At 39.0% G+C, this 24,279-nt stretch overlaps 1 protein-coding gene across 2 annotated transcripts in view; it reads left to right on the top strand.

The window, feature by feature from the left end:
* The window catches only part of LOC145487979 (unconventional myosin-Ia-like), a 38,600-nt gene extending 14,539 nt beyond the window's left edge, over positions 1-24,061 (top strand). Inside the window, exons 18-38 of one of the 2 annotated variants that reach the window (XM_081466741.1) lie at positions 363-416; positions 868-1,008; positions 1,785-1,899; positions 2,783-2,838; positions 3,354-3,419; positions 3,876-3,943; positions 4,514-4,585; positions 5,235-5,310; positions 5,844-5,912; positions 6,533-6,625; positions 7,420-7,476; positions 8,060-8,128; positions 10,296-10,382; positions 17,577-17,663; positions 19,724-19,798; positions 19,970-20,101; positions 20,490-20,596; positions 20,678-20,810; positions 21,532-21,684; positions 22,363-22,496; positions 22,739-24,061. In XM_081466741.1, the coding sequence (XP_081322867.1) occupies positions 363-416; positions 868-1,008; positions 1,785-1,899; positions 2,783-2,838; positions 3,354-3,419; positions 3,876-3,943; positions 4,514-4,585; positions 5,235-5,310; positions 5,844-5,912; positions 6,533-6,625; positions 7,420-7,476; positions 8,060-8,128; positions 10,296-10,382; positions 17,577-17,663; positions 19,724-19,798; positions 19,970-20,101; positions 20,490-20,596; positions 20,678-20,810; positions 21,532-21,684; positions 22,363-22,496; positions 22,739-22,856 (1,962 nt within the window). In that variant the 3' untranslated portion in view covers positions 22,857-24,061. The remainder of the gene's footprint in view (positions 1-362; positions 417-867; positions 1,009-1,784; positions 1,900-2,782; positions 2,839-3,353; positions 3,420-3,875; positions 3,944-4,513; positions 4,586-5,234; positions 5,311-5,843; positions 5,913-6,532; positions 6,626-7,419; positions 7,477-8,059; positions 8,129-10,295; positions 10,383-17,576; positions 17,664-19,723; positions 19,799-19,969; positions 20,102-20,489; positions 20,597-20,677; positions 20,811-21,531; positions 21,685-22,362; positions 22,497-22,738) is intronic. The other variant, XM_081466742.1, reaches the window with a different exon arrangement.
* Positions 24,062-24,279: the final 218 nt, after the last annotated feature.

Raw genomic sequence — 24,279 nt, 5'->3', positions numbered from 1 at the left:
TGTAACCCTTCAATGAAGAGCTAACACTTGAACTCATTACATGTAGGTACGGTGGTTAATGTACCTTCGTCAAATTCAATTTGATAAATAGCTGTATCATTTGCCCACCAACCACTACAACGTTTTGTTTTGAAACTAACAGCTTTGTTGTTTTTTTACATGCACTAATTCATTTCCCCCATAAGCACTGTCACAAATCATTACTCACAGCTGTATCTGGCAGCAGTGAACTTGTACAACTTGTAGGCCATCTGTCAGCTTAAGTTTGTAACTATACCCATTGTCAAGTTTGATTAGGATAGGGAAGGTTTTACCCAATTTCAATTACTCTTATGATTATTACCGTGATCTTTTCCTCCCAGAGTCATGTTGGTATCATATCCCTTCTTGATGAGGAATGTTTGCGACCAGGAGAGGTAAGGAAACTCACAATCTGAACCCTCGTTTGTAGATTTTACCTTTAAGTGTAACAGCAAAGCCAATGACTGCAGTGACATATATATTTCATTTGACGTCGATTGCTCAACAGTGTGCCGTTTTCCTGTTACACGTTAACAATACAATTCAACCTACTACCCTATTTTACACACTTTTTACCCAAATTGTTTCATAAACCAGGGAAAATGCTACTCTGTTTTGAATTTCCAAATGTCAATGGATAACAACCACATGTATTCACATGATTTCACGGCTAAACCATTTATAGGAAAGAATGAAGCTGAACTGGAATTTCAGGTGGTGGAGGTGAGGCTGGGGGTCAACGCTGAAAACTCTCCAGAGGAGTGATAATGGATTTTTTAGGGAACAACGCAATTCTCGTGAGTATTCACTGTGTACGAGAAACGTGATGTGCACTTTATTTTTCAGGTCAGCGATGAGACGTTACTGGCCAAGCTCAACAAACACTGTATCGAGCATCCGCACTTTGAGAGCAGAGCAAGCAAGAAATTCCTATCAGATCTCTCCCTGCCTCACGACTGTTTCAGACTAAAACACTATGCTGGAAGTGTAAGTGATTAAGAACAAACTACACCCTGTTTGAATTTTTTCTTTTTCTTTTTCACAGAAATTCTTCAAGTATTAACTCGCAAAATTCTTTAGGCCGTATAGATCATGCAAACAGCTTTGTTTTCAGATTCAATCTTCTCGCACAAGCACTGTTAGATAACATATTAATCTGATGTTTGTTGGGAATTCAACAGTGTTTTGTACCATGGTGGTAAACGTTTCCTCAGTCGCGAATGTTAGTAGTTTGGCGGGTTTTTATCTGGGATCAAGCAAATTTCTGTAAAATGTGGATTTCAATAGAAAAATTATTTTGCCTTCAATGTTGTTCTTCAAGTGAAACGTTCTGCAAATTGTCGTTGGAGGGGCTTACAGTTGTCTGCTCGGTGACCTGGCCTTTGAATGGCAGCGAGGCTGGAGGTGACCTTGCTTTGATACAGACCTCTCTGCTTTTGTCATGTAAATGCACCTAATTAAGATTAGAACAACTTCGTTTAACACAACTAAAGCAGGGAGGTCTTTATCGAAACGAGGTCACCTCCAGTCTCGCTGCCATTGAAAGGCCAGGTCACTGAGCAGACAACTGTAAAGTGGTTTATTATACAAATGTAAAAGCTCTTAAAATACAGGGCATTTTATGGAGGTGCTGACCCCCATAAAATTGTTTTATAAAAGAACTATCTCGTTTTAGATGCACGATGCAGTAATTTTCAAAAGATTTAAGCTGTGGGCCTTGTATTTTGTGGAATTAGTTTTTGTTTTTGTTGACCTTTCTCTAGGTTACATATTGTGTGACTGGTTTTATGGACAAGAACAACGATCTGTTGTACAGAGACCTTTCGCAGTGTCTGTATGCATGTGGTCACCCACTGGCCAAGACGCTGTTCCCAGAAGGTAAGAGAGTCATTGAAATTGTTTACTCAGCTTGTGTATGTTTTGACTGTTACATTGCATTTTTTCCACTGTTTTGACTGTTACATTGCAGTTCACGAGTTGCCCGATAGGAGCCCTTTGTTTTTAACCAGGTTGTCGGCCACGCTTGTAAATAGCCAACTGGTTTGCCTCCGGCCAGTTGGGATTCTTAACAATGTTATGTTCAATTTTGAATCATTTGTTTCAGTTGTTTGATCAGCCCCACTAGCACTTGTGCTATAACTGACAATGCCGAGGGTAAATAAAGGGTATATTGTTGTTGTTGTTGTTCGGCTAACGCTAACAGGCTTCCAGATAAGTTTTCAAGGTATGGTGCCAATGAGGAATTCCAACGGGTCAATTTCCAATGCTCCCATCAAATCATCATAAATTTTCTATTAATTTGTCGGGTCATGTTGCTGACCTTGTCGGGTTTTTGACCTGAGACCCCTTGCTTATCTGGAACACTGGCTAATCCAGGATTATAAGTTAACCGAAGTCTTGATTTTTTTTGTATGATATATTTTTTTTGACTGCTTACGTTTAGTGTAGTTTGAGATTATTCAAACTCAAAACTGAAAGGCAAACAATATAAACAGAAAACTTCCTCGAAAAGGTACAAAACTGAAATCAAAATTCTCGCTAATCCTGGGTTCAGTAAATCGGGTTTTGAACAACCCGGGCCATAGCCAGGCAAAAAAAATGATTGATGCAATGTCCATGATTAAATTCTCTTCCTAGGTATTTAGGATGTTTATGATGACTATAAACAATAAAAGCGAAAAATTTGTTTGAGGCAACTGCCTCGGTTTGCCTGTTACTAGCTACGACCCTGTTCGGCCCTGATTTTTCACTGTTTTCATAGGTTGCCCTGGCAAGGCATCAAAGAAGAGACCTCCTACAACAGGAACTCAGTTCAAGGTGAAGCTTTGCTTCAGTAATGGTTGCTTTTGTGAGACCGTCGTTATTGAGCAATGGGTCTTCCATTGATGGGTTGTTTGGTGGTGATTAAAGACTTACGCTTGTATTTTCTGTTTATTTGTTTTTGAACACAGCACAGCTGTTAGCTTGCTGTTCGCGACAATCCCTTTCACACTCACTGAATAAGAGATGGAGAAGTGCGATTGCGCTTGAGTGAGTAGGAAGTGTAAAACGATTGGTAAAGGGAGGGATTGGAGACGAGAAGCGCGGTAGCGTGTAGAAGAAAGCGAGAAAGAGAAACAACATGTTGCGGCTGCCAACAGCCTTAGGATTCTTTGGCGAACTGGGCTGAAATGATATGCCCAGCTCTTGTTTATACTCGCCTAGTAAGGAACCGGTGCGAATAAGGAGAAAGAGTAATTTTTTGCCGTCTGCTAATCTGAATTTGAAGACTGCGAGCAATCATGGCCCATCTTTCTTCGAGGATATTATGTAACCGCTTTTCTTTCTGGTAGGTTTCAGTCTCCGAGCTGACGAAGAATCTAAAGTCCAAGAACCCTCATTACATCAGATGCATTAAGGTATGTATTTCCTGTAACAAGTTGTGAAACTTCCTCTTCCACTTTAAAGCCGAGAGGAGATGGAGATGGCAATTTGAACTACTAATACTTACACTACTACGACAGTGGCGCCGTCAGTTTTCTCAGTTGTTTAGGATCTACAGTTTCTTCCACTCAACTGGGAGCCTCTCCACTGCATAATCTTCACCCTGGAACTCTGTCCAAGCTATGATCGAGAATAAAATTAGGCGTTCCTGACGGGGTGAAACAAAACAAAACAAACAAACGCTTACGTATACAGACTATAAAACACTGGTCTCAATGGATGGAAATAAAACCATTGTGATAACTGACTGATTCTTTCGCCAACGATAGAGATCTAATACTTGACTATGCTATTTTTATTTAATTTCAATATCCATTCCAGTTATTATTTTTTTCTCAGGTATTTTTTTTTCTTGTGTTTCCTTTACGCAGCCAAACGACAAAAAAGTAGCGGGGCTTTTTGACGATAAACTAGTCCGACATCAAGTCCGATATCTTGGGTGAGGATTTACATTTTTACGTGACACTTCAATGCTTTACAGTTGAACCTCCAGAGGGGACCATACGGCCCGTATCTAAATGCAAAGATCCCGTATGGGGAGCACAGTTGAACCCCACTATTTCGAACTCTCGGGGGAAACGAAAAATATGGTTTAAACCCGTTATTTCGAACTCTCAGGGAAACGTCTTAAGGGCAGATGTAAGTGAAATGGTTTTGAATTTGAAGCAACGGGGAATACGAAATAGCCGAGTTCGAATAACGGGTTCCAACTGTATCTGCAACTCATTTAGTCTTACTGGAGGGAGGCAATCGTGAACTTGTATCTGGGTGGATGTACTATGCACAGAATAGCAACATCATACGGTATGACACAGGTGTCATACCGTGTGCAAAAGCATTGTTTTCGTTTGGGAGAGACCATGATACTATTCAATTGAGAGGTTCAGTTGTACGCAATTTGGATATTTATATCTAATGAGAAATATTGAGAAATAACAGATGTTGTTGTTGTTGTCTAACAGTTGAGTTGTATCTGCTGCAAGTTTTGTTTGTTTTGGTTCGTTGATAGTTTGATGGAGAACGTTCGTGTCAGAAGAGCAGGATTTGCATTCAGACAAGAGTACGACGTGGCTCTTGAGAGGTACGAAAAGTTTTCTCTTTTATTCCCCCAAGCATGTGGTTTATATTGATATACTGCATTACTTGTAGAATTTTTCGGACATTTTTACCTTACTTCAGACAAATTTTGGACAAAAATTTAGAACACTTTGCTAAAACATAGCCTAAGTAAATTTACGCCTACAAAACACGTTTTAGACTTAAACATCGTCTGTGAAAAGTGATAGTTTCACTGCAACCTCAAAGTTTTAAGATTACACTAATGTGAAGATAAGAACAATCCTATCAAGCCCCTACGTATCTCGATTAGTGTCTTGACTAGAGTTCGCTCCATAAAGGAAACTAACGGCTTTGGAGCTATTTTAAAGTTTTATACTGTACTGTAAATCTTTCGGACGCTTAAATTTCGAACGGTTTTATTTTCGGATACTTTTTTACAAGTCGGAAATTAAAATCGTGCGAAATTAATGATCAGCTCTGCGAATTTAGTGTACATAAAGGCAGTGTCCCCTAGTTGATGCTTTCCTCTCTTCTTACCACCTGACTGCTTAACAATACTTTGATATTTTTAAGAGAAACTACGCGTTCATCACTAAAGGGAAACCCCTGCTGTTAATCAGATGTTCGTAACTGTCGAGCTTGTCGGAGAATTGAAAGTTTAAATTTTTCAGGTACAAGATGCTTTGTGATAAAACTTGGCCAAACTGGGTAGGCATGCCAAAAGAAGGACTTAAAGAACTACTCAAGGTAATAGATGACGTTTGTTCACAATCGTTTTACCTACAATTTGACAGTTCTGTTATCTTCCTCTTGAGGTGGCTGTTCATCTCAACAGTGAGCTTGCTAAGTGTAACAAGCTAACGAGAGTGTTCGCGTTATTTCTGATTGGTTAGCAAGAATTGGAAAATTCTGGGGTCCTGTTAAGAGGACGTGTACGGAGAAACGACCTTATTGCCTGAATGGCTTTGCTTGTTTTCACCGAGTAGAGGAAACTCGAGTGGGTGTTTCGGAGAACCAGAAATGCCGTCGATTTTGGACTTCAAGCTCTCATTTCCACAGCTCACCTTTTCTCCTTAACATCTAGTTGTTTTATCTTAGCTCTGTGGAAGCGGGGCGTCTGTTTCGTTAAATGATAAAGAGTTTTGGCAGCGGTAGGGACAGAAATCGCAAATACTGCGAATTTGGTCATGCTATGTGTGACAAAGTTCCCAAAAAAATGTCACATGATATTTCTTTAAATGCCTGAAAATAAACCTACATAATACGCTTGTTTCTTTCAGAGTCTGAATATCAAACCAACAGCATACGCTTATGGCAGAACGAAAATCTTCATTAGGAATCCACGAACGGTAAGCAAGGAGTCTGACAGACATTGCTTCATAGTAGTTTTGTACAGTTAAAACTGAACATTAACCCAGGAAAAGTAGGTAAAAATTAAGAACCCTTCTCTTAATCACCGCTTTTGAAATAAACTATCTTCGGATTAGGTAGCCTATCATATCTTTTCCTTAGGAAGTTCGCTGTTCATGTGTAGCTAAAACTTGTACGGTGCAATGTAATTGACGTATGTGAACCCACGTAAGAAAAAATTGTTTGATATAAATTTGAAAACATCACCTTTTATATCAGTAGAGATGACACCGTAGATAAAGCTTGTTAAAAAAAAAAAAAAAACGAAATCCGAAAATTGGCGTGGGAAGAAAGGCAACATTCTTTTGGGTACACAACGTGTTGTGTAAGTTTTTTAAATTGAATGTTCATTAGAAAATTCAAATTATGTCTGAGCTCGCTCCTTTCTGGATTGACAAACAACTGTCAAACGAACGTGAATTTTTCATTCCTTCTTTCAGAGAGTCGTTACTTAGTTCTGAGCGATTGTTACTTTCGCAACCTTTACGGTTCGTGACCACACGGTGAAATCTTGACGTCCGAACCTCTCTTGTAACCTGATACTGTTGTATCTCCTCAGTTGTTTGACCTGGAAGAGAGACGTAAACAAGGAATGAACCGCTTAGCTGTTATCATTCAGTCGATTTTCAGGGGCTGGAGACAGCGAACACAGGTATGTACAGTGGATCTATGGAGAAGCCGGACTGGACGAGATAATGACTGATCTATGAGCCATCCACCAGTCCTTCCTTCGGTCTTTTCTGAAAGGGAGGAGCTAATGATAGTCGGCTTGTCGTGGTTTGTTGAAATTTACAACCTTAAACTCGGCGCGTTGCCAAAGCCTTTGACGGTCAGGAAAAGTCAGGATTTTTTTTTTGTACTCTCGATCTTGGGGTTAAGTAGCTGGGCAGGGAATTCAAAATTTATTCTCCATGAAAGTTCAGGGAGACTGAAGTCAGTAATTTCCTATACGATTGCTTCAGGTTTCGATAATGATAGATAAGGATTTCACCCTTTTGAAACAATTCAAGCTTGAGGAGTTTGTTGCAACATTGTCAAGTGCCTGCTTGAAAACATGATTAATTTCCTTTTCTCCTAATTGCATATAATGATAATAACGCAACACTCACTGAATGTTAATTGTGAATGTTAAATGTTAACCCGGAAACAGGAAATAAGCCTTAATTGATGACAAGTTGTGAGCAGTTTGGAGCTAATTTTCATTACGCTAAGCATCCTCTTTGCTGTGGTGTCGAAGAGAGTGAGCGACAAAAAAAAAGCATTGTGTAAGGAGAACCAATAAAGACACACGACTTTTTTGGAATTCTTAACTAGAGAGTGGAATCAATTACGACTGTGGTTTTTACTTTCTAAGGTCGCTTAAGTACTTTGCTTACACGAAACGAAAGTTTGGCGCGTTGAATTTTAAATGGGGTTTAATCAATTTCTTTCATCATCAATCAACAGTATCGAAAGATGAAAGAAAGTGAAATTATCATTGCCAAGTATTACCGTGGATTCAGAGTAAGTAAAACTACAAGCTACATGTTTAAAGAACAATTTAACCCCTCTGTGGTTTGTCGTGGAGAAATCGCGCTATCGTGTGATAAAGATTTTTGACTAGTCAGGGCTCGGAAAAAAGCTTGAATTTTAGCTTGCCCTTAGGACAAGTATCTCTGAAATATTGCTTGGCCTGGCAACTCTTAGTTTGCCCTTTAAATGATTCAGTTGGCACATGACTTGCCTGATCCCTCACCCATGGAGCAAGTGAGAAAGAAAGTCTACTTGTCCTGGAAGACTGGACGGCACTTTTTTCGAGCCCTGCTAGTTCATCTTTGTTTTAAATGCGACTCGCAAGGTTCTCTGAACGGATGTGCCGATTCCTTGAACATTTCTGTTTAATCTAAGTAGCCTTTTACCCGTACGATCGTTGAATCTAACCAAGAAATACTGCTATTTTTAAGGCACAGCTGCATGTAATACAATTATGAAAACGAACAAATACAATTAGTGAAACCTGGACTACGAAGACGGGATCAGTAAGGTTTTGTAGTGACAGTTTATGTGGGTACAAATTGGCTGGATAATTTGTCTTTTGTTTACATAGGATCGACGTCTTTATCTGAAGAAGAGAAGCGCTGCCATTGTGATTGCGTGTTATGCCCGTGGCTGGAAGGTAGGTTTTATTGCCGGGGGGAAGTAGCGAGCACTTATTTTTGTGTTCTTTTCCATTCTGTTGCCACAAGTAGCTGATAATAACTAATTAATGCCATGCATGAAATATTGTGCTTCATCATTCAGTGTAGCTGTACATGAACTTATCAATTCTAAGTTTGGAAATTGCACTGAGCAGTGTTTTTTCCTCAGTAACGCACGTGTAATTACATGAATTAGGAGCGGCTTTCGTTACTTTTAATGGACCGTGAGTATTCGGTGTGAGAGGCTAGGCGAGGATAACTTTAACAGCACTGAAAAGCTATGCCTAAAATTGACCGTAATACCAAGTAGGCTTTGGTACATTATGCTTTTATTGCCCCGCTAAAATGCCCCTTCTTAATGCTCCATTTTTCCCACTAAAATGCTCGATCTCCCCCCAGAAAGTCGCTAAAATGCTCGGTTAATGCTCATACATAGGGTTTTTTAAATTTGAATAATTTTAACGTTTTAACACAATTAACAGCTCAGGGTGCTTAAAAAGACGTATATACGTAGTATAACTCAACATATATAATAGTTTTAATACACCATAAGATAATTCTGTAAATGATCTTTGAGTTTGATTTGACTACCACTGACCTCTCCTCAGTCTCCACTCGGCTATATTAGGGTGGCATTTGAAATCTTTTCAAATTTCAAGTTAAGTCTTCATTTTCTCGTAAAAAGTAATTTTTATTTGTATTTTCTGTACGCGGGAAAAAAAATTAATTTTCCGGGAATATGCCACTAAAATGCTGTAATAATGCTTAATGTTTTTGCCTCACTAAAATGCTCGAAAAATTGCTAGCATAATGTACAAAAGCCTAATACCAAGTTTATCTTACAATGTAAAACCTAAGCTGACCGTAAAACTAACCTCACTTACCACAAACAAACTGCTTAACCATACAAGTGCTGTTATTATAAATAGTACCACAGACTCGCGAGTAACACTTGAGGCCTAGAACACACCATACACACCTTTGCGCGCGATCTTTGATTCCACGGAAGAAACTGTTCCTGGAAACTGTTGCACTAAACATTGCTCGCAACGGTAGGTCTTCGATGGGTCGAGAGGTCTATACCGCCGGGGTGTATCCCGGTTTCCGTAGCATGAAGCGACTAGGAGTATTTGCACTCCCCCGTAGAAGGGATTCTAGTCCTTCACGGTGTTACACCCATCATTAAATCACCGGTTCACGTTTATACGCCTGAATGGAGAAAAGCAATGGGTACAGACGAAGAAACGCTTTCTACTTTTGCAACAATGTCTGAAGTCGTGTGTCAACTATCAGCAACATTGTGAGACATAAGGCTTGGCACGAAAGTTTTGTTGCCTTTCTGAGAGGAACAGCATTACACCATTGCTCTTTCCTCTTGTATGGCCAATGATCCTAAACTCGTCGACATTTTGGTTCAGCTATTGCACTGAAACATCAAAACTTGCCTGTCGTGTCAGCAGTATTGCGTTAAATGTTGCAGTGTGTTACCAGGTCGAGTGAAACTGCCACGCGCAAAATGTTGCGTTCAGGTTTTAACTAAGGTAACGAAAGCTCTAACAGCTAATTATAATTAATGCTAACACGTCACAACTTCCACGGACTTTCATCACATGCATAGCTGCCATGTTATCTTAATTTAAAATTTGTTTGTTTTTCACGGTTTGTTTGTTAGTTTGTTTGTTTACTTTGCCTTAACTTTTCTCATTTCTTTGACGCTGGTTTTTTTTTCTCGTTTCGTGGTACTCGCCCCGTACCCCTGTGTTTTTTTTGGGTCACGCTACTGTCATGCCGTATAAAAGGGGCTATGTCACGCTAGTGTGAAGTTCTGTGGTTATATTCTTTAATTTTTGAACTGCAGATGTAAATGTAAAAACGATTTTTTTCCTTTTTCGATGCATTCCGTGGTACATTATGATCAAAGGTGATTTCTTGGTGTTGTAGACCATTTTTTCATACAAAATTGAGCCTCGAAACTTGTTTCTCCCCGTTTGGCAGATGTCGAGCTCGTGTCAATGTCACATTGTGCAGTTTTCACCATGCTTTATTTCTCTCGTTCCTTTTCCTAGTAAAGACCAGTTTTTATATCGCAGACTCGCCTAAAATAACGTAAAATAGTTACGTTAAGTAAGCCGTTTTATTTCTTAGGCGCGGAAACTCTACAAAGCAATGTTATATGAGAAGAAGTGCATTTGGGCCGTTGGTGTTATTCGGACTTACTTTTATGGATGGCAGGTCAGAATAAATTTAACAAATAGATTCCATGTTGCCGGGCGTCTGTTCAGTAATAGATCGCAGATGATGTCAAAATGTGGTAAGAACAAAAAAGTGGCATACGAGAAGATTAAATTTCAGTTTTCACTTGCTTCACTTAAATATGACTTGCCGACGAGGCGGCCAGTATGGCAATCAGAGGACAAACGCGAACAAGGTATGCTTGGATTTCAAACTAGCCCATGCTTTCAACCTAATGGTTGACTAATCTTGCAGTCTTACTGAGTTTTGAAATAGTTTCTGACTGGAAATTATCATGTATCAGGCTGACATTTTCATTCCGACTCACAAGACTACTGAGGCTAATTTCACTTGCCCAAGGGGCCACTGAACTTTTATTTTCACTTGCCCAAAAGCAAAATTTACTTGCCCCGGGCAATCGGATCCGAGTTTTTTCCTTCCCTGAGATTCTGTGATCGATTACTGAACAGACGCATGGAATCTACCTGTTTTATAATAAAAGAAAGCCAAAAAAAGTTAATGACGTCACCTATGCGTCTGTCCGCCAATTGATCACAAGTAAGAACCAATCAATATGCGAGAATAATTTGACTTATTATATAATGCAGAATATGATGATTTATATTTTGTGTTATTTTACGATGATGTTTGGAGCACTTTTTGGCTCGTAAGCCTTTTGGTCCAAATCTTGAAGATTTTGCTTGTAACGGAATTTCAAAGTGTAACAAATTGCACTTTATTCCTGTTGTTCTCGTCCGTGAGTTTAATCGTCAATCAGTTAGTGCCATTGACAACATTGAAGTTCAAATAACATATCAAATACGAATGATCGTGCTTGACCACATTTCCAAACACAGAGAAGAGAGTTGAAAATTTTTGACACATTTCGAGTTGTTTCAAAATGTAGCCAAACCTTGTCTTAAGTATTTAAGAGCAGCTTCGCCTAAATATCAACTAGACTTGGAAATAGCGAAAAAATCGAATTTCTTCAAACTCGCTCAGAATGAAGCCCTACGGGCACTAGTTACAAAAATATTGTTTTAAGTTCGATAAATCAAAAATTATATTTTTTACGCAATTTTTTCGTTCGAGGCCCCAAATCGGCCAAAATCGATCGAAAATGAGCGGCATATTCAGAGGCTCGTAAACTCAAAAGTAAAAATCTTCATAACAAACTGATTGTACGTTGTATTTGTACTTCCTTTCTTGTATATTTAGAGCTAAACAGATCGCGATTTGATTAGAACTAAAATATTTGACGAATTTTCAAAGGTAACAACCCAAGACAGCTAAACAAGAGGTCTACATTTAGCCTATTTTCAAATGCTAAAAAGGCGTTCTGGTACACGGCTTTTCCCAAAACGACTTCTTTGGTCTGAAAGAGCATTGTTTCTTCTTCAAACAAGAAGATCTGTTAGATCTTATAACCGCGCTTTTAAAATTTAACTGTTTGCTTAGCACTACCGTCGGAACGCAGTGCACATTCCAAAGCAGTCATTGATGATTCTTTTCTTACTGTAGACATCACATCACTTGATCAACACAAACTGTATTATTGCACCATCAGTGGTAGCCGTTGACAAATCTCCAATGACGTAATGGTCCTAATCTAGAACTTTCTTCGGGATATGTATGGTCACGAACGATATGAACCACACGATAATAACACTATTAACAACAGCTTTCTTTCTTAAAAGTCATGATTAAATTTAATTGGTGTTTTCCACGAGTAAAGGGCTAGCAAAGTAGTCACACAAGACATATAAAAAAACCCTATCCCGACCGATGTAACGATTTTGGTCACTGCAGTGACCACAGATTGAAAACGTGACAGAAAATTGGCGTTACTTTTGATTCTCACCAAATTTGTCATATCCCCCGCTCGGGAGAATTTTGTTAAGTTAGCTAATTTAGTATGCAAGCCACCGTAATGGCGGTCGCCGCGGCGAAATGTTTATTTGCTCAAAATTGGGGCAAAATCTTTCGGAGATGGAAATCAGGACATTTGTAAGGATACAGAAAGTAATTTGGGACCAGTTGCTGGCTTCTAAGGCTGAATTTATCCAGAAGTAAGCTGTATTTTCGTTTTCGTGCCGAAAGCCACGCGAAATTATCGGTTTGTTCTGCTGTCTTGTTCTGTTTTTTCTCTTGGTCTTTATTGTAGCCCGCCGAGGCCAGTCTTTCGTCTAAATCAGTTGAAAAAAGTTCGAAAAAGATGTTCCCATTCAAGTTTAAGCTCTCAGGCGATAATTCTGGAGTTTTTTGGCCGAAACGTCGGCTTTGTTATGTTCGTGTCTTTCGGTTGCTGTGGGCGACCGTGGCTTCCTTTGTTAGGTCAAGTCTGGGGAGTGAGGTCACCAAAAAAAATTCTGATTAATTCTGGTTTTGTTCGATTTCGCTGAAATTTTAACACGATAAAGCTGGATTGTTAAGGAATAGATTTACCGCCTGCCAATGTGTGGTAGCTATTAACGCTTAAGTGATATATCGCTTCGAAATCAGGGTTTTGAAGAGATTTTTTTGCAACGTGTGGGTTCGGCGTGATTTTGTAATCGGAGGTTTCGGTTGACCCCGAAGGAAAAAATATCCGGAAAAGGTCATTTCATCGACGATTCAAAGGAATATAAATATGTATATGTTCCGAGCTAAATTTCTGCTGAAAAAATATAATTTTTGACGAACGCTGGGTTTTTAATTTTTTCCCGCGAAAGTCAGTATCGGAGATGAGATTTATAAATGTTTCAACAGCTTTTGGCGAGTAAACATCACAGGTTGCGTGACTAAAAATTTGACCGAGTGGAAGCTTGGGTCTTGTCGCAGACAAAACTGCGAAAAACAAGAAGATCTGTTAGATCTTAAAACCGCGCTTTTAAAATTTAACTATTTTCTTAGCACTACAGTTGCAACGCAGTGTACATTCGAAAGTAATCCTTGATGATTCATTGATTACTGTAGACATCACATCACTTGATCAACACAGACTGTACTATTGCACCATCAGTCGTAGCCGTTGCGAAATCTCCGATGACGTAATAGTGTTAATCTGGAACTTTCTTTGGGATATGTATGGGCATGAAGATACGAACACTATTAACAACAGCTTTCTTTCTTAAAAGTCAAGTTTAAATTTAATATTTTCCTTGAGTAAAGGGCTAGCAAAGAAGTCACACGAGTCACATAATTCAAGAATTGGGTTATCGACGGCTATCTTTAGTACGGTGGTTATTTCCCTACCAATGACGTAATCATTGCATGTCCTGACATGTTCTTTGCTTGGCTTGCAAATATTTCATTTTCCTTCCGATCTATGAACTCGCTGCGATGAAAGAGCCAAAGAATTTACTTCATTTGCCTAAAACCACAAGAAATACTCGCAAACTTGCAAATAAATTAATGACCGTCGCTTCTGGCGAAATAAACTTCCAAAGTAAACACGATCTTATTAGTCACGTAGCGAAAGTGAAAGCTGCAACGTTAACGCATTCCATGGCTGACGTAATACCTTTTTTTAGCGTATTTATTAATCCCTTTGAATCCAACGCTTCGATAAAACCAAAAGAAAATATATTTTACCCACAACAAAGGAAACAATATCCGTAAAATTATCCGTGTATTAATGTTTTAACAGCTTCTGGCGGAAAAAACATCACACGTTGCGTGACTCGGAATTTGGCCGAGCGGAGGTCTGCGTCTGGTCACCGACAAAAAAAAAAAAAACAAGAAGATCTGTTAGATCTTATAACCGCGCGTTTAAAATTTAACTGTTTTCTTAGTACTACAGTCGCAACGCAGTGCATATTCCAAAGCAATCTTTGATGATTCATTGGTTACTGTAGACATCACAGCACTTGATCAACACAAACTCTATTATCGTACCATCAGTCGTAGCCGTTGTGACATCTCCGATGACGTAATAGTCTTAATCTGGAACTTTCTTCGGGATATGTATGGGCATGAAGATACGAACACTATTACAAACCGCTTTCTTTCTTTAAAGTTACGATTAAATTTAATTGTTTTTTCCCTTGAGTTAAGGGTTAGCAAAGAAGTCACACGAGTCACATAATTCAAGAATTGCGTTATCTACGGCTATCTTTAGTACGGTGGTTATTTCCCTACCAATGACGTAATCTTTGCACGTTCTGACACGCTCTTTGCTTGGCTTGCAAATATTTAATTTTCCTTCCGATCTATGAACTGGCTGTGATGAAACAGTCAAAGGATTTACTTCATTTGCGTAAAACCACAAGAAATACTCACAAAATTACAAATAAATTAATGACCGTCGCTTCTGCCGAATTAAACTTGCAAAGTAAACACGATCGTATTTGTCACGTAGCGAAAGTGAAAGCTGCAACGTCAGCGCATTCCATGGCTGACGTAATACTTTTTTTCAGCGTATTTATTATTCCCTTTAAATCCAACGCTTTGATAAAACGAAAAGAAAATATATTTTACCCACAAAAAAGAAAACAATATCGGTAAAATTGTCCGTGTATTTATGTTTTAACAGCTTCTGGCGGAAAAAAATCACATGTTGCGTGACTCAAAGTTTGGCCGAGCGGAGGTCTGCGTCTGGTCACCGACAAAAAAAAAAAAAATAAACCACGGGTAAACCTAGAACCGCGCTCGGCCCATGGCCGCGCGGTTAATAAACCACGGGTAAACCTAGAACCGCGCTCGGCCCATGGCCGCGCGGTTAATTAGTGAAATAAAATTTTTGGGTAAATAAAATCGCGAGCGCTGAGATAGCGAACTAAATGCAGTACTTCTTCCTGAAAACGTGACCTTTGACCCAAGCGTAACGAAACCGAATACTGCAAGAAAACCCGGAAGAAAAGCAAACGCTTCGTTATTTTGAAACATTTTCAAGTGATTTCTCGCCGAAACCATTATTGCAAGAAACTATTTCCAGATATGAAATCTTACAGGGTCAAAGAAGGAGCTAAAGGGCGCATTTTGACACAATAACTTTGTTTGCTGAGAATTGAAATCAATGACCGTTAACGAATTCCAGTGAAATTTGCGAACTTGAACTATGTTAGCCGATACTTACCTGAATATTTATATTTATAGCAGAATCGTCTTCTTGGATTAGCCTTCAAAAGATGCTGGATCCAGCTTTGGAAACCTCTAAAAGAAGAAATGGTTAATGTTCCGTGACCTGCCCGCTGCTATAAATTCCATGCACACGCCGACCGCATGTTTGTCGTAAAACTAACTGAACTCCACTGACAGTTTCCATAGGCAACCCCAAAATACACAATGCCGCAAAATGTAAAGTGAAATTGGCTGTCTTCGGGAACAGTTAGAAGCTAGAGTCACGTTCCATTGCCTTTAAAAAGTGCTTGATTTTACGTCGTTCACTCAGTAGTTACTGTCACGTTCGAATACTGTGTATCAGTCACGCCAAAACACTGCAGACCGTGCAGACTGAGTAAGTTTCCCATACAAAGTCTTTTACGCGTTTGTCTATTGAATCAAAAGTCACATACTGCGCTTGTGCTGCCTGTTGATAAATGACAAACTTTCAGATATATTGAACACCATTTTGTAACTAGCGCCAAAAAAAAGAGTCAAAATTAAAGGCTCAAACAAGTCTGCACGGTCTGCAGTATTTTCGCGTGACCGATTTGCGGTATTCGAACGTGACAGTAAGAAATACTGCGTGAACAAAGTCGACACAAACAAATAAAATCAAGCACTTTTTAAAGGTAATGGATCTTGACTCTAGCTTCTAACTGTTCCCGAAGACAGCCAATTTCACTTTACATTTTGCGGCATTGTTTATTTTGGGGTTGCCTATGGAAACTGTCAGTGGAGTTCAGTTAGTTTTACGACAAACATGCGGTCGGCATGTGCATGGAATTTATAGCAGCGGGCAGGTCACGGAACATTAACCATTTGTTTCCAAATGTGGATCCAGCTTCTTTTGAAGGTTAATCCAAGAAGACGACTCTTCTATAAATCAGTATAAATATTCAGGTAAGTATCGGGTAACATAGTTCAAGTTCGCAAATTTCACTGGAATTCGTTAACGGTCATTGACTTCAATTCTCAGCAAACAAAGTTATTGTGTCAAAATGCGCCCTTTAGCTCCTTCTTTGACCCTGTAAGATTTCATATCTGGAAATAGTTTCTTGCAATAATGGTTTCGGAGAGATATCACTAGAAAATGTTTCAAAATAACGAAGCGTTTGCTTTTCTTCCGGGTTTTCTTGCAGTATTCGGTTTCGTTACGCTTGGGTCAAAGGTCACGTTGTCAGGAAGAAGTGCTGCATTTAGTTCGCTATCTCAGCGCTCGCGATTTTATTTACCCAAAAATTTTATTTCACTAATTTGAAGAAGAAACAATGCTCTTTCAGACCAAAGAAGTCGTTTTGGGAAAAGCCGTGTACCAGAACGCCTTTTTAGCATTTGAAAATAGGCTAAATGTAGACCTCTCGTTTAGCTGTCTTGGGTCGTTAATTTAGAAAAATCATGAAATATTTTGGTTCTAATCAAATCGCGATCTGTTTAGCTCTAAATATACAAGAAAGGAAGTACAAATACAACGTGCAATCAGTTTGTTATGAAGATTTTTACTTTTGAGTTTACGAGCCTCTGAATATGCCGCTCATTTTCGATCGATTTTGGCCGATTTGGGACATCGAAACGAAAAAATTGCGCAGAAAAATAATTTTTGATTTATCGAACTTAAAACAATATTTTTGTAACTAGTGCCCGTAGGGCTTCATTCTGGGCGAGTTTGAAGAAATTCGATTTTTTCGCTATTTCCAAGTCTAGTTGATATTTAGGCGAAGCTGCTCTTAATACATCTTCTCAATCGAAACCAAAACAATGGAGAAAACGGAGAAATAAAATCGTAAGAATCTTTGGTGAGAAAAGACACTCGAACACCGTCACGACCATTATTTCCTTTGTTGAAATCTTTATGAATTATTAATGAGTTTTGAGTTTGAGAATAGTTTATCTTGATGTAATTTGATAAAGCAAACATGGACAGATTCCTGGAAACAAGCTTACGGTGCATTTCAAGTTTCATTGAGTTTCTGTTATGTGCCAGTTTTCGTTGCACCTCACATTTGTGTTCTTTATCAATTTCTTATTTTTTTCACGCTAGATCATTATTCTGTTGCTTACTTTTTGTTTTATTTCACATTCATTCCTTTCCATTTAATTTCATTTCATCAGGCCCGTAAACTTTACAGATCCATGGTTCTTGAAAAGAAGCGAATCCAGGCCGCCACTACAATAGCGGCTTACTATACCGGCTGGAAGGTGATTGAAATGTGAACTCTCTCAACTGTTTGTCATACGTTTTTTTTGGTTGGTTGTTTAGAGAGTTTAGTAGTACATCGAGGCAGTGCCCATCAGTTGATCGTGTTCTTTGTTCTTATTAACTGTCTGATAATAATAGTAAGGAAAATTAGAGGAGCTCAGTCACCTTTGAGTTATTTTGGCCTCGTGCAAAATTATTACGATAGAAAAACACCAAAGGTATAATAATAAACCATAAAGAGACGAAGATGGTTAAGGATGGAGAAGATTAACACGGATTACAAACTACGAAAAATTTAGGCTAAACTTTTCAAGATGCGCAAACCGTGATGGAGCTCCTCTAGAGGTGGGGGTCACGAATTATAAAATGCCCGCATTCTTGTCGTGAAACTGGATCTACAAGCCTCGTCAGGTGACCTATTGAATTACCTTTCGGCACGCCTTGTTTTTTTTTAATGATGATGACTTGTCTGGGTGTGTCTAATGTACCTGGAATGTTATTATTTGCTACCAATCAGAGGCGAAAACAACTCAAAATACCGAGAATAAATTATACATTGCATGAATAAGTTACACATTGCATGAATAAACTACACATCGCATGAATAAATTACTACACATTGCATGAATAAATTACACATTGCATGAATAAATTACACATCGCATGAATAAATTACACATTGCATGAATAAATTACACATCGCATGAATAAATTGCACATTGCATGAATAAACTACACATCGCATGAATAAATTACTACTCATTGCATGAATAAATTACACATTGCATGAATAAATTACTACTCATTGCATGAATAAATTACACATTGCATGAATAAATTACACATTGCATGAATAAATTACACATTGCAGTAATAATATATACTAAGATTTCTACTGGTAAAGAAACTACTTTAGTTTAGTCAAGTAACCAATCAGCCAGGCAATAAACAAATAAGTAAATTGATAAATGAATGGATAAATAAATTAGTAAGGTAATAAATATTTAATTAAAAGTAAATAAGTGGACTATAAATGCATAAGCACGTTAATAAAAAAAATAATAGTTGACAAATAAATTGATAGCCATGTTTAACATCTTAATTAATAGAGCTCAGTCACGGTAGTTTGAGTTATTTTTGCCTGGTACAAAGTACCTTTAAATTGAAGGAAAGCTTAAAGGATTACAAGCGACTAACTTGAAAAATTGTCATACAAATACATCATTATTGCATGCATGTATGTATACTTAATGAGAAACTTTGTAACGTAACATTGAGGTTAGTTTATATTCAGTAAGTTCTGATAATTCTGCTCTTAGTTTGGTTGAATTGAGTAACAGTGAATGATGTCTGTGAACCTCTAAATTTGTTGCTTAGATTTCTTTGAAAACAGAACAAAATAGATCCAACATTCGCCACTTTAGAAACAAGACGAAAATTGGGGGAAAGTCTCGTCTCATAGTGGCTTGTGGGACCGTTAATGGAGCCAAAAAAAGACGAGAAGCTATACTGTTATACCAACTTAAATACCAACTTAAATACGTTTTCTGATTGGAGGAGAACGTGTCACGTGTCGTGGGTCAAAACTCACTAACTTCCTCAGGAAACAACAACTTGAACTTTAGACTCGCTGGTGATCAGGTCGTGCTCTTTGAAACCGCGGCAAATCTGTGAGCCAGCCGGCTTCAAGCAAACGATTTCTTCGCAGTTTTTTTTTTCTCTATTTTTGAGTTGGGAGGTATAACAAAACACTTAATGACTGGTCCCGCGGGAAACAGTGAGTTTTGTTTCCCCTCGACCTCAATGTCTCGGGGAAAGAAAACTCACTGTTTCCCTTGGGGCCAGTCATTAAGTGCCTACTGTCCCCGGTAACGATCCCACAAGCAACTGCGAGGCGAAACTCATCCCAGATTTCTTCTCGTTTTTAAAGTGGCAAATTAGCCTCGGGCTACGTAGACGCAGACGTCCCTTGGGCTCGTCACGCAATCCTCCCCCGCGTGACAAGTCCAAAAAGCGTTTGATTTTGATAAAAGCTCAGAATGTCTTCTATTGTATGTAGATTCGTCGATTGTACCATCCCAAGTTCAGACGGAATGCTGCTCCAAAGATCATGAAGTTCCTTCGACTCTTCTTGGTATGTCGCTTGCTTCTTCGCTTGTTTCATTGTCCATTTGTCCTTGTTCACTTTTCGCAGTTTCCTAGGCGGCCTTCGAGATCGTTCTCGAATTAAGAGTACTGGACTTGATTTCTTTGACAAGAAACAAAGAGGAACTTGAACTGCGCTTTTTTTTCTATTTTATAATAGTGCTATAGATATCTCACCACACTAAAGAAGAATCTGCCGTCTGTGTCACCCACGGATACCCACTGGCCGTCATCTTCACCCATGTTTAGGAAGACTAATGGGCTCCTCAAGGATATATACCACTCCTGGAGAGTAAGTTGGTGTTTTGATAATGCCTTGCAACGTTGCTGTTCTTAACTTTTTCAAGCCTACGACTGTTCAAGTTGGAAACTAAAAAAGAGAAGACAAAAACAAGTAGGGACAGAACAAAGAACACATCCCGAGTCACGTGAGCCTTCTTTGCTGCGATTGGTTGATCTCAGTGATTGGCACGTTTATCGAGCCAGTCAATGAGCCCGACAAACGCAGAGCAAACACGTGATTGCTTTTGAAGGGCCTTGCAGAATAGTTTCATCTGCCAGCTTTGGTATAGGACACAACTGTGTCGCTTAACGAAAAGGACTTAGTTTTATTGTTAATTGTGCTATCTGGCTGTGATGTTTTCAGCAAGAGACATTTCTACCTCGTGTTTTTATTTCAGTGCAAGAAGTTCAGAGACCGTTGCTCTTCAGAAAGACGAGCGATTTTGAAAGAAAAACTTCAAGCCAGCGAGGTGTTCAAAGACAAGAAATCTTCCTACCCTTCCACGTAAGCTGAGAAGCTATGCTATCTCTTGCTCTTTGTACTTCTTTCTTGTTCGTTGTATTTATCGCTGGTGTGTATTTGTAGGGTACCAGTTCCTTTTCAAAGCGATCGTGCCAACCTCATGGCAAATCCAAAGTGGAAAAAGAACGCTAAGAACAACAACCTTCGCATAGTGTGGGCGGACTCTGTGCTGAAAATCAACAGGAAAGATGGCAAGGTGAACTCCATTTCCTTCCTTTCTTTGTCTGTCTGTTTGTTTTTGCAAACAGATCTGTAGAGAACTGAATTCAGGTTCCCTATTGCTTCGCCCGAGTCTCCCCTCTCGCTTTTTTCCCTTCCAGAAGTCTGCTCTATGTTGAGTTACGTTCCATTGACATTCTTCGTGCGTTTTGCTACGACGGTCAAACAATGAGTACACTTCAAACCCGTCTGAAGACTTAGGCGTTACGCAACAGTTGCGTGACGATCCAAATAACATCAAAACATTGGGAGAATTGTTGCGTGACGTGCCTAGAGATACGAAAGGGGACGAAAGGGTGGTTCGGCACCGTGTCCCAGATTGCAATCTCGGATAACTGTCAGCTTTTGTTGCGTACAGGTCGCGCGATTGCCATTTCTTTTTCACAATAGGGAAGTTGTCTTGATATGTGAACAAACTCCGCCAATTCTCAAAATTATAAGAAACGTATGAAGACCAGTGATGGGGAACATTGATATCAGGACTTTAAGATTTAATATATCGTGAATTCTCCCAACTAGTACCATAAAAAATGTATGGAGACATAAGGAGAATTTGTAAGTTGATGCCAGGGCTTAAACAATTACTACATCATCAAATTCCCACAACCAGTATTATAAGAAATGTGTTAAGACATGTAAGGAGAACTTGTGTGTTGAGGCAATGGGATTGTGACAAGTTGTGTGCTGTTTCTTTCCAGGCGGTGCCTCACATCTTGACTGTTTCAGACTCAGAAATGCTGGTGTTAGACCCAAAGTCATTCTTAACAAAATACAACGTGGACCTGGGCGATATCACGAGGATCTCGGTGAGCCCGCTGAAGGACGGAGTCATCGTGTTCCACATTCGAACGGTGGGTCCTGTTTGCGTGTTACACGAGGCAGTGTTGTTGAATAGGGGAAGGGCGATAAATATAGGTTATTGATCATGCGTGAAGTCAAGATGGCTGGATATTGGCCTAGGTCTATTGACCGAATCCGTAAACACTAAAAGAAAAAAGAAAAATAAAGATCGAGGCCAGTATCCGGCTACCTTGACCGAACAAGCAAGCTCAGCTAGTTAACAATCTATTATATGGCACAGAATAAAAAACCACCTTTTTCGTTGCGGGAAGCAGTGGGTGATCCCGAGCGGGCAAGGGCAGCCAATCATAGCAAAGGAGTTGGTTTTAACTTGCTTGCCGAGCTAGCCATATAATAATTGTCCTGAATATTAAACAAGCTGTAATTTGTGTGAGGCATCATCCTTTGTTTTTTAGAACATAAGAGACTACCTTTACCACCATCATTTTTTTGAGGGGGGAGGTACGGTTGGAAAATTCCAAAAAAAAATTCCTGCACAGCAAAAACTGCTGGAAAAAAAATCGTGCAAGGGAAGCCAAGGAGAAAAAAATTAAGCAAGTGCTTACCCAAAAGTGCAAAAAAAACAATGCCTGGGAAAATTACCTGAACCCCCCTCTAAAAAAATAATGTTCCGTTCCTAAATCTTCCTTTATCTGATTGTAATAATTTTGTCTTTGATTGTTCCATAGGATAAACAAGATAAAAATCATCTGAAAGGCGACTTCATGTTCCACACTGAGCACGTGGTGGAGTTAGTGGCTAAGCTGTTAGTTCAAGTTGAATCTCAACAGGACATGTCGGCCCCTGTGCACGTGTCTGACAGGTAAGCAAACGCGTCACGCAAGGTATTTTCCATGGAAAGGTTGCGTGACGTGGTAAATAACTGCGACGAACTTTCGGCTCCTGTAACTTTCGATTGGAAATGAGTTCGGTTTACGGACATGTTTAGGCGTGACATATTTGTTTGGAAAAAAAAAATGGTGGCCAACAATTCACTCACTTCGAAGGCATGAATTCTGTGCTTTAATCTTATTCTTACTCTAAGGTAGTTTTGTTCTTTTCCAGAATCGCAGTGAACTTTGCGGGGTCTTCCGTGGAGCTTAACTTCAAGTCAGCGGACAAAGATCTTCCTCAGCCGTTGCTGTGCAGACGAAAAGGAGCTGTGGTGGATGTCTTGGTGTGAACACTCACTTTTCACTGAAGTCATCTCTCAACGGTCGTGTGTCCGCTTAAGCCTGGTTCACACGAGCGACATAACGACATAAACAGAACGACTTAAGAAAGACGTTATGTGGGTATGTTTGTAGTGTGAACATCCTGACATAATTTACAGTAGCGACATAACGACATAAGTAAAAGATCAGTTTGATCTTTATGTCGTTATGTTCGTGCTGTTATGTTGTTCTTATGTCATTATGACTACATGTTCACACTACAAACATAACGTCCTTTAACGTCGAGATAACGTCCGTTTTATGTCGTTCGTGACGATGTCATTACGTCGTTATGTCACTAGTGTGAACCAGGCTTAACAGTATAAACATAATGACATAAGGGGAAAATGATCTTTTCCTTTTGTCTTTATGCCAATGTTCACATTGCGACATAAGCTATTATGTCGCTTTGTCATTACGTCGTTTTATGTCGTTATTTTTCGGATGCGAAAGTCAAATTGTGTTCTCGAACTCATTGCTCATTGTGGAGTCAAACGTCTTGTATAAAACTAAAGCTTCCTTCAGAATCGCGTAACATTAAAGTAGACCAGTAAAAACAAAAGATGTATGAATTGAACTGTTTTAACAGAACCTTGTAGCAAAACTGAAAGAGAACCTGTTTTCGTAGCAGTTGTAGAAACAAAAATTGTTCTGTCAGCTTTTCACACTCTGGTGCTTCAAAAGCCTCTTCTCGTATAAGCAGATGCTCATCTTAGTAATTGAGAATTATTGATTTATGAAAATTATGACTTGCTTGGTAACAGAGCGCAGCTTTATAGATGCTGTAGTTTTACAACTTTTGGCAAGAAAAAGAAAGTGACAATTTTACAAGAAAATGTAATAATCATTTATCATGATGTAGAAAAGAGTTTAAAGAAAATACGCAATGTAGTGTTCCACAGCATTATATTCTGTAAGTTATAGCCATTTGTGTAACTGGAAGCTACGTGTTGCTTCTTTTGGCTTCCATAGAGTATTGAATGCTATTATTACTGTACACCTTAAGGTTCAAGAACATTCCACATTCCATTGGATGTAAATTGTCAAGACGTGGATTGCAACTTTTATACAATGAACATTTCTTGTTCTTCGTACTCGCTGTGTAGTAACCCAACGTGTACAAAAATAAACTGTTCAAACATATTTTAAAATAAAATTATTCAAAAATTTGGAAACCGTATTTGTTCAGTTACATTTTTTTTAGGTTTGTTTTTGGTTTGTGTGTTGGTTTTTTTTTTTGGGGGGGGGGAGGGGGGAAATCTTGCTAGACTCGTGATTGAATAGGCTATTTCAAAGTTGCCTTTTGCTTCAGTGTTAAAACGAGCCTTCGCGCGAAACCATTCGTATGAAAATGTGTTCCGCCTAGAGGTATTAATCTCATTTTCACATGAA

This window comes from Orbicella franksi, chromosome 5 (genome assembly GCF_964199315.1).
Source record: "Orbicella franksi chromosome 5, jaOrbFran1.1, whole genome shotgun sequence".
Taxonomy (NCBI): Eukaryota; Metazoa; Cnidaria; class Anthozoa; order Scleractinia; family Merulinidae; genus Orbicella; species Orbicella franksi.
Note: the sequence above shows the minus strand (reverse complement) of the source record. Positions and strands in the feature narration are given on the sequence as shown.